Consider the following 10,815-nt stretch of genomic DNA (forward strand, 5'->3'; position numbering starts at 1 on the left):
GGCACTGTTTGTATCTCCAGCACTGGCACGTATTACATAAAAGGCTGTTTCTTATATAAGACAAGTAATTTTGCAGCAAGCTTTTCAGGTCAAATTTCACACCTTTTCAGATAAAGGGTATGAAGATTAAATCCGTCTGCTCATTACTCTAATTGATTGTTCATGGGAATAAGTTTCAGTAACGGATGAAGAGGGTGCTTTGTTTCACGTGAAAAAAAATCGAATGTAGAAAATTAATGTATTTCTGATTTATATTATTTGAATTACCACACATTCTCTGGAACATCAAACATCCTTATCCTAATGGTTAAATTCATCTCCTAATCCTAATTTATCCTAAATGGTTATACATTCATAGAAAAAAAGGGACCATTTAAATATCACTGAACGCAGTACTAAGATAGTTGTCTCTTTTAATTATAATTTAATAACATATTGTATACAGATGAGATTACATTTCAAGAAAAAAAAAACATTTTAATTGGACACTTCACCATTATTTATAACAGAAATATCCAAGGGCAAAAATCCACAGCAATCCTGGGATCCGCAGTAACACGGTTTTCTCATCCAACTCTCTGCACTGATGGTGTTTGGAGCCTGGCCATTCCCCAGGCTGTTTTTATATCTCCCCGAGTAATCAAACACAAGTTCCTCCCCTGATGCAATATCACGCCCGGCGAAGAGGGCCAGGCGGGGAACTAGAGAGTCCACCCGCACTGGCACCATGAACAAATTCGGTTGGCAAGAGTGGTTGAGGAACCTTCCCACATTCCCCACGCGAGCTGGGTCGACAAATGTTTCGATGGTTCCGCCAACGCCTGTGTGTTCCTTAACAGCTATGATGTAATTCATATCTTCGGGTTTCTGGGAGGCTTGTCTTCTGCACGCTTCGGCGAAACCGATCACTTCCCCAGCGTATTCGCACACAAACCGTCCCTTCTGTATGGGCTCCAGTGTCCTCAGACCCCATCCTTTGGTGTGAGTCTGACACACCTCGAGTCTGAAGCCCAAGCCTCTTTGCACAACTCGATTTGCACAGTTCTCGCTGCATCTGCACATGACGTTACACTCAAACACCGGCCTGCTGTAGTCCTCGTTTTCTTCCTGGTCTCGGAGACGGAGGTTACCATCGTACATCTGCCCGTGCCTCTCCAGACACGTGCAGCTACCTGAGAGACAGGAAGTCGCAAGGCAGCCACACCCTGGAAAGGTCACTTCAGAGGGGTCAGTATCCGTGCCAGGCCCCGGAACCTGTTCTGGAGAATACTGCAAAACAACAACATTGGAGGAGTTAAAACTGAGGACTCTGTTGGTTAATTAGCAGGTTGCATCTGAGGATAATTACCCTTTTAACCTCATAGCTCTGTTCTCTGCTCTGTTTAGGCCTCGCTATTTATCTGAATCCTTTTGTAAAGATAAGAGCACTGCAAAAAGACTATTTCTCAGACCAAGGGTACCATGAATACAGTAACCAATAACAGGAAAAAAAATAATTTACAAAAGAAGCTTCACAGGGATTGAAAAATATTTTTTTTCTATCAAAATAAACTTTATTGCAAAGAAAACATCTCACAATAAGTACACGTGCTAACAAAATAACAAAAATAAAAAAAAAAACTTTCCAAATGAGGTTAGCAAGTGGATGCAAGTGGTTAGCGATCATTGCAAGTAGATGACGGGGCCAGATTTGCAATGAGATAGTCCTTTCCAGCGCTCCCTCGCTGTGGTTAAACGTATTTAAGCAAAGTAATAATGCTCATAGGGGAGCATGGTAGTGAAGTGGCAAGTACTGGGGCCTGGATTCAGTTCCAAACCGGGGGTGTTATATCTGTGTGGAGTTTGTATGTTCTTGTGTTCACGTGGGTTTTCCTAAGAATGGTTTGGTTTCTTACCACAGTCCAAAGACATACTGACAGGTTAACTGGTTTCTGGGATAACTGTCTCCCTCCTAGCTCCAGTCCCCTGTTTCTACTCAAACCCCATCCTGCTTCTTCTGCTGTTCCTCTAGGGGTTGTGCTACTCTCTTCAGCCCCTTCTAAAGCCCTTTATCTCTCCAATCATCCCTTCCTCTGATGAAAAGACCAGCCTACAGACCTCCATAGTCCCCGACTACCTCCCAGTGCCTCCTCAGCACTCACCAGTTCTGACAGTACTAGTTGCACTAAGGAAGTCATGCATATGGAATCTGGAACCCCCTACTGTCGCACTAATTGTATTGTTTTGTCCAACATACAGTACTATCTGGTACACTTACACAGTACACTCCACTACCATATACTTAACCAGTTGTGCACTTGATTCCTTTTGATCTGAATTGTAATTACCCCATTACCAGGCACCTGCACGTATTCTGTTATACTTAACAGTAATTGTATGCTGATATATTTTAAGTTTATGATTTACTGTATTTTATTTAAACCCATTTTGTTCATTTATATCATTTTATACAACTGAAAATCAAAATGGATAAAGATAAGGACTCCTGCTGAGCAAATCACAATTAGTTGCATATGCATACATGAAATGCAGCCTAAACTGTAATATGGCGTTGGTCAATGATTACATTTAGCCAAATGTCAGTGTCAGCATATTGCTCGAGCCAGAGTTTGTTCCAGCAAGCACTGGGTGCAAGGCAGGGGAACACTCTGGACTGGATACCAGACACAGACGTTAACACCGACACGCACACAGTCACACCAGGGTTGATTTGCTCAGAAGAAAATTAACCTTTTGTTTTTGGACTGTGAGAGGAAACCGGAACACCCAAAGGAAACCCACGTGAACATGGGGATAACATACAGACTGCAGGCAGATATCGCCCCAAGCCCAGAATTGAACCCAGCGCCTCAATGCTATGAGGCACCACTACAGCGCCCTCTTAACTCTTTCATAAAAGTTAAATTATCACAGCAAAATCTGCACAATTTTTGAAAGCCTATTCAGAAAGGAAAATGTTCGTGTTGGCCGTAAGCAATAGCATCACATTTATGGATCAACATCCATTCAAAACAAGACTGCAAACTGCTAGAGACCTAATGCAACTCTCTCCTCCTGCCCTGTTTTCCATTCCTTCTCATACACATCACTATGCCTGCTATATGATATGTATCTTAAGGACGGCCAGTCTGCTTATTCAAAACAGAGTGGTGCAACTGCTTAAATGCAGTTTATTGACTCCAGTTAGTCCTTGCACATAAATGGCTCAATCTCGCATGACTCCTGCTTTTGCAGAACAGTGATAATCCCACATGCTGATTGGCTGTCTGGTAGACTGTCCTCACTAGTTAACCAGTTTTACACCCTGTTCAACATGCAGGTACGGCACACTGTATATATTGTACCTGAAGTCTACACCTCCACCGAAGAGTTTTATTTGAACCTCCACCCTATCCACATTGATAAAACTACGACAGCACCTAATATCCCCATGGTACCCAGCCTGACGTCAGATAAGGTTAATCAGTGGCTATTAAAAGATTAGAATTGCAGGGGAACTGATGTGGGCTGAAAGAGGGAACACAGTTTGACCAACAGATGTGTTGCTTGGGTAAGGTCATAAGCAGGTTTAAGGCAGTATTTTACTGATGGGCAGCTCATTCGAGCGTAACTTGTAAATGTCAACGAACCAGAAAGCCATTTCATTGTGATAAAAACAGATCCACTCATACCATATTTACTATCATGTTCAGTCTTAAGCCCTTCAACTGTGATCTCAGCAAAGCAAACTCCAAGGCTCACAAAGAATAAGCAGTTCAAGAAAGTTCCACATTCAGTCAGATCAGATCACAAACATTTTTCTGATCAACCTTTATGTGTTTTTTTCTTTAATAATTTGATTAAAAAAAAAATCCAATACAATGGGAATAAAACAAGCATGTTTCAGCAGACAGGTCCCAGTCAGGGTACTGATGAAAGATAAAAATACCAGAAGTAACAACTGTATCTCATGCAGTGCCTCATGTGCAGTATTTACTGCTGTGCAAGACTAATGGAAACAAAAAATATAACTATGAGGAAGGATGAATAAAATCCATAAACAATTTCTAATATACAAAAATAAAATAAACAACTTGTGCCATTCTCTGGACATAGTTGAAACTCTTTTAAAATACTATATAACTGGTCGAAAAGGACCAAAACATGAAGTTAGAGAGGATGATTATTAATTATCTGAACTATAAAGGAGCAGATTTCAAAAGCACATCTTTGTTACCTTATTACCCGTCTAAAAACGTTTTGAACAAATTAAGATCGTAGCGCCATCTACTGACATTATCTGTGAAATGCTTGCTTTGCAACAACTGGTTTCAAGATTCATTAAATCAGATATTCCCATACAGTACACGACATTTTCTTTGTATTAACACACAGCAAATATCCGCACATGAAATAAACTTTGGGATTCTAAGAAAACTTTCATATTCTCTTTCTATAAATAATACGAGATATACAGTACTCAAAGCATATAGCGTGACAAATGATGGAACGATTTATTGTATTCTAATATATTCGAATTTATTATACATGCAGAAGAGCTTGCTTTAGATAGCGATATTTTTTTTGCTTGTCTCATACTAGGGGAAACACAATGCGTTATTCTGCAAAATGTATATCTGTTTTACCGACGTCCATTTTGTTCGATTACACGAGCTCTTGCTTTAGCATCTGAATTTTCTCATTTGTATTTCCAAAAACATACATATATAACCACGACAGAATGTTAGTAGCCTTGTGAATAGGAGTCTCAATGCCATCTTCTAAATTACCTGAAACTGGGGCAAATCCTCTTTATTGATTTTGTTTTCAACAAAGACTGGCAGGTTCTCCAGACCACAGCACACATCATATTCGGAATTCCAGCTCATTTGTAATCTGTAACCCAATTTACTTTAAATGTATATTGAGACAAGACTCGTTTCAGAAGTTCTTAAGCCCCATCTTTAAACGTGAACTAAGGGATAAGGGCAGAACTTCCGGGAGGTCTGTTTCCTAAACAAGAGACATTACCAATGAGAGCGAAGAAGCACAGGATAGTCCAGCCCATGATTCCGTTTGCTTTTCTAAAATGTGGTTTGTAGGCGTCTTTGTATGAGCTCTTTGAACGAGAGGAGTTAGTGTGATACAGCGCGTCTAAACAGAAAAATGACTGACAACCAGAAAGATTTGGGACATTTCTATAGAAAGTCTTGGGTTATTTTCACAAATATTGTTCGTGTGGGAAATGAGCAAATCGCTTGCACTTTGAACCCATGGTGTAGATTAAACAAGAGTTACTTGATAGTTTATTATAGTAACTACCATGCTCTTTTCGACAATCTTTTCTTGATAGCTAAGTACGGTGGCCGAGAGAACTGCAATTAATAACTTCCCCCACACACCTGTTGGTCCCTCTTAATAGGAGTCCAATTTGTGATATTGTTAGAGCTTTAGCTCGCTTGTACGTTTTTTTTAATTACATTTATCTTTTTATTTTCGTTTTATACCTGTGCATCATTAACCAAAAATGTTACCTTTTATAATGGTTAAACTTACACGTCACTTTTAAGAGCTGTTTTGCATTTATAGAGATGCGGTTACAAGCAGGTATGCTTTTTTTTTAAATTGCTGTTTACATAAATATATACGTTTGGAGTGACTCTCTAATGGAAATTATTTGATTAATTCCTGCAATACAAGCATACAAGTGTGTGTGTCTGTCCGTCCCATGATGGATTGGTATCCCATAAAGGTCCTTTGCATGCATCAGGCTGTATATAGTCCCATGTGACACTGAATTAGACGAAGCGATTAGAAAATGGGTGGAGGAAATGAATGTTATGTGTCTGTAGCAAGGGCGGGGTTATCTCATTTAGGGGAGCCACATTTTTCAAATTCTCACGAGGAAATCACTGAATTGGCTGCACCTGGAGTCTCTGGCTTCCTTTAAATGCAGTTCGTGAGGCAGTCGGTGCTTGTTTTTTCACAGGTCCTGATGGTTTAGGAAACATTAAAGCATTTCAAAACAGGATTTGGAGGCAGAGGTTTTTTTTTATCAGGTACTAGAAATCAGAAAAAAAGGACTATAAAGGATTAATATGGGTAGCAGCCTCGGTCGCTTTCCGGGTCGGGACGCCGGTAAATAAGAAGACGGTTAATGAGCGCCCCCGGCCAACCGGAATCGACCGAGCGAGGTTCTTGCCACTGCTATCTGGGGAAAGATACGGTTACGGCTCATGTGGAAACCATTTGCCATGCTATCAAAAAAATCTTGCACATTGTCATTAAATAGTGTATTAGCTTTGGAAAGCCAGAGTGTGACACTTAGTCCATTATACAGTAGATGTAGTAGGTTCACAAGACTTTGTACTCCTGAGTGTGAGGTCACAGGGCAAAGTACTAGAAAGTCAATGGAGAGAGAAAGCTGTCATAATTTCTTTAATACTACCAGGTCCCATTGTCATAGAAGATTAAGCTGTTCTTTTAAAGATTAGTGAATTCTGTATTTTGTCCTGGAAAAATATGTAATTTCCTTTGTTCAAACAACATAAAGGAAATGTTGGACAACAGCTGTGAAAATGTTAAGGTGACTGTTATTCATTTAACTTAAAGTTCTTAACTGTTACAGTCGCACAAACCCACCAAAAGATGCAAAAAGGAAGAAAAAATGTTTCATTTTGTCCTGGAGTCCCTGCACTGGCTTCCTTTCAGGCTCCAAGTTAAATTCAAAATCCTCATGCTCACCTGAAAGGCTCGGCATAGCTTGGCACCTCAGTGCCTATTTCACTTATTTTCCTCCTTGTACCCGCCTCGCAGTCCTCGTTTGTTTGTTTGTCCCCCAAGCTTGCTTACACCCTGTCAGGGTATTCTCTTGATTAAAAACTTTGGGAGTTGTATCCCGAGGATATCAGGGAGTCAACTACCCTGAGCACAGACATTTCCAATTTCTGTTTGTGTGCTGATTTTATCATCTCCTATCTTTGTTACTATTTTTGTGTTTTTTTAATGGTTTTTAGTTTTACTGTAAATTGCTTTGAGTATTCTAAAGTACTGCCTATTATTAAATGCTAAATTAATATAAACAAAATAACCTAAAAGGTTTGACACATTTTGTTGCTGGTAAGCAAAACAACTGAGAATGAGTTAATAAAATTGATGCCTGTTATTTTAGAATCAAAGTTTTTAAGGGTTTGTTTTTTTTCTGGGCAATCGTACAGCTATAGAAATGAATGCTATAGGTAAATACAAATAAACATCAATTTTCTTCTCTAATAGAAACAAAAACAAAAGATATCAAACTATACTTTGTATATACTTTTTTTAATACACTTAAACTATCTTTCTGAAATCTTAGAATTTTATAATGTATGGGAGATTCCACCTAATCAAAGTTTAGTACTGTTTGTCAAATTTCAGGTTCAGTACTTTCTAAAGAATTTTCTTTGGATAGCAACCATTACCCCGGGCAGACAAAACACCTTGAAGTAGTAGGTTTCTTATTGGCCTCTAGGAAAATTTGGCTGTGGTGTGAATGTGTGCATGTTTGTCTGTGCATGCCCTGCAATGGACTAGCATCCTGTCTGGGGTGTATCCTGTGTTGTGCCCATTGCTTGCTGGGATAGGCTTATCCATGGCCCTGAATTGGATAACACAATGAGAGAATGAATTGATTAATGGAAGTACCAATTATTGATATATTAAGTCCATTAAAATCGTCCTGAAATGTGTTCTAATAAGAGCCATTCTATTTATTATATTGTTTTTAAGGATCGGGAAGACGTGGTTGAAACCTGTGATTAGAAGTGCTTAAATCTGACAATTCTCTGTGATCTCTGCAAAAGAAAGCATGATTTTTGTCGTACTGTACAGTATATGCATGACAGGGGAAACAATTCTCACATTTGTCAACAGGGGGCACTGATACACCATAGTCAAGATGGTCCACGATAACCAAGGTCTTGTTCATAAATTAACCCCTCCTGAAACATATGAAACACAAATATTGGAGTGGAAAATGTGTTTGGTTTATGCTACAGAAAACATTTTTTTTGTATCCTTGGTATTTTCTTGTTTTGTGTTCAGATGAATCCATCCATTTTGTAACCACTTTATTCAGCCTGTCCAGGCAAGTGCAAGGCAGTATACACCCTAGAGAGGGTGCTAGACTATCTTGGGGCACACAATCACTCACACCAGGACCAATTTTCCTAGAAGTCAGTGAACCTACCAGTATAGCTTTATACTATGCTGTGGGAGAAAACCAATGCAAATACAGGGAATGTATAAGAATACAAACCCCATGCATACTGTATACTACAACAGGATTTGTACACATGGCCCTAGTGCTGCAAGGCAGCACTGTTAAGCACTGTGCTACCATGCCACCTGTAAATCTTTTTGTAAATTCTGGTAGCATCATAATACTTAATTTAACACTCATCTTTCTGCACATTCACAACTGTTCTGTATGAAACAAAATTTAGACATCACAAGTAAACCTGTTTAGTGCTGCTAATAAGTCACCACAAACATCTGTTAAAATACAGACTGTAAAGCACCAGATAGCATAAGTATTTCCAAAACACTGAACGCAGGTGTACATCTCATGGGCAAGCTGCTAGCTCGACCTTTGTAATAAATAGACTGCAGAGCAATGACACTGTGTGTGTGATTGTCAGAAATGAGATTGAGAAAATTTCAATCTGTTTCCGTTTGTAAAAAAAGGTATCAACATGAGTGTCCTTGGAGATTACGGTGGAGATACAGTACTTGATGCTGGATATGACTGTAGAGGTGACACCACTGTCCCATTAGTGACATCACATAACATTGAACTGCTTTTGCAGTTGTAGTGGCGATCCATCTGTTTGTACTGTAAATCCACCAGGGGTATATCATACTGCTGGAGTAAAGAAAAAAAGATATGAAATCCAGATTTTTTCACATTTAAAAAAAATGAAATAAAGAAAAAAGACCTGAGGCTAACAAAGTCTGTGCTGCGGAATGGTCAGTTAAAGCTGTAAAACCTTCGTGAATCACCAGTGAGGTGTCTGATTACAGTACACTGGCTGTAGAATCTCCATTTTACAGCTTAAACGTTTATCTCTTGAAGAAGCCTCTTGGTTTCCTGGGTAGGCTGATCTTAAGGAGCTGCTCTTACATTTACTGTAAGTTCAACTTCAGGCTAAATGACACTTAAGAGAGTGGAGTTGAGTAAATCACGACCCTAGAGCTCTTTTGGCGCTTTGTTTTAAGTCACAAAAACCAGGGAACCTTCTTGCTAAAAGATTCTTAAAGGGAAAGGGAGATTAATTAATTTTTGATTTACCAGAGGTTGGATTTAAAAAAACTGCACTCAGATGCTGTCACCGTAAATGAGATCCCTTAATTTCCCTTTATTAACTACATGTATATCCATATTTATTCTATATTTCCATTTTTTTCAAAATGGTAGTTTTAGAGTACGATAACAGACATTTTACTGAACACATCTACCATGAATAAAATGGTATACACTAATATAGTTCCCTCTGCTTACTCTATTATATGCAGTATACGATATAGTAATATGTACTTGGGACTTTCTTGGGCTTATTGACTGTAATGAGAGGTTAACTTTAAAGAAAATATCGTTAAATCCACTACTTGCCATTAAGAACGCAAAACTCCGACTGTATTAAAATCAATAAACTTAGAGGTTAGATGTTTTTGCTGAAATGCAGAGTCTTGAAGAAAAAAAACAGCTGTGGCGACGTAATTATGCGCTGTTTCTGTTATCTCAGCTTGTGCGCTTGCAGATTATGTTGCCTGGTTCTGCTGTGAGCCCACACCTTTGCCACTGAGGCTGTTTGAAATAAGGTTTTGAAACTAGCAGATGGATAAAGGTCATATTGCTGGGATAGATTCCCAGAGCTGGCTGGCATTTTCAAGCCATTTGTCATAACAACAGCACCTTCCCTGTCTGTCAGCCATCACGACGCAGTAATTTTCTAGAAAGAGTAAAATGCCTTGTAAAATTATGGATTTTTTTTCCCCAACAGATTGTTAAAAAAAGATACGCCAAGCACTACAATGTCATACATCTTCACATGTCAGACCTATTGATAACCAGTTGTCAATATTTGTAAACATCTAAGGATTCATAGAGACAAGAAGGTAACCTCAAAGATGTTAGTTATGTGCACTCAACCGTCACCACCGCCATTTTGAAAGAGGGATAAAACATTGAAGTTTTACTAAACACAATCCGAAAGCTTACAGAGGTACTGTAAGTGTAATAGATTCTGTCCATCACATCAAAGAGTATAAAAGAAGCTGTGGAATCCAAGAAAAAATGACTTGATGACAGAATTAACAATAAGGGTTGTCAGCCCTGCAAATCATTTCCAAACGAGTCTGTTTTTATATAGGATTTTTTCATTATAAAGGTATTTTCAAGTATAAAGGGATTTCTTTAGCATCTTTTGTGTTGAAAAATAAAAAGTTGCCTAGATTTTCCAATATAACCCGTATCTGCACTATTATTTTTTAAGTTTCATTAATTGTCTTCCCATTGAAATACACTATTCGTATTTTAATATCAGTGCTATGTTTATGGAAGATCTTAAATGATTAATAGCATAATATATACTCTCAGTGTGAATCAAAGAATACCAAAGATGTGTCAAAGAAACTGAATTATTAAGGAATAAATCTTCACTAGGTTGTATGGAAAGTATACAGAAATTAGTCACTCCTTTTTGTCACTGTCTTTGAAGTATTAAAAGCTTTGGTTTGAACATGTGTATGTCTTATGGATGAGAAGAGGTGAAAGAGGCCTACTTTTTATGATGAAAG

The 10,815-nt window shown here is 38.5% G+C and overlaps 1 protein-coding gene across 1 annotated transcript; it reads right to left on the reverse strand.

Moving 5' to 3' along the window:
- Positions 1–378: 378 nt before the first annotated feature.
- setmar (SET domain and mariner transposase fusion gene) lies at positions 379–4,960 on the reverse strand. The gene is made up of 2 exons (XM_015347393.2): positions 4,770–4,960; positions 379–1,269 (listed from the first exon to the last, which is right to left on the reverse strand). The coding sequence occupies exons 1-2, from the start codon at positions 4,866–4,868 to the stop codon at positions 478–480; spliced, it is 891 nt and encodes a 296-aa protein (XP_015202879.2). The 5' UTR covers positions 4,869–4,960; the 3' UTR covers positions 379–477.
- Positions 4,961–10,815: the final 5,855 nt, after the last annotated feature.

This window comes from Lepisosteus oculatus, chromosome 4 (assembly GCF_040954835.1).
Source record: "Lepisosteus oculatus isolate fLepOcu1 chromosome 4, fLepOcu1.hap2, whole genome shotgun sequence".
In the NCBI taxonomy this organism is placed as follows: domain Eukaryota; kingdom Metazoa; phylum Chordata; class Actinopteri; order Semionotiformes; family Lepisosteidae; genus Lepisosteus; species Lepisosteus oculatus.

Excerpts from the sequence above, each read along its gene's own strand:
- setmar (XM_015347393.2), bottom strand. The coding sequence starts at position 4,868 with ATGAGCTGGAATTCCGAATATGATGTGTGCTGTGGTCTGGAGAACCTG. Across the intron at positions 1,270-4,769 it reads AGGATTTGCCCCAGTTTCAG|TATTCTCCAGAACAGGTTCC; the intron begins GTAATTTAGAAG and ends GTTGTTTTGCAG.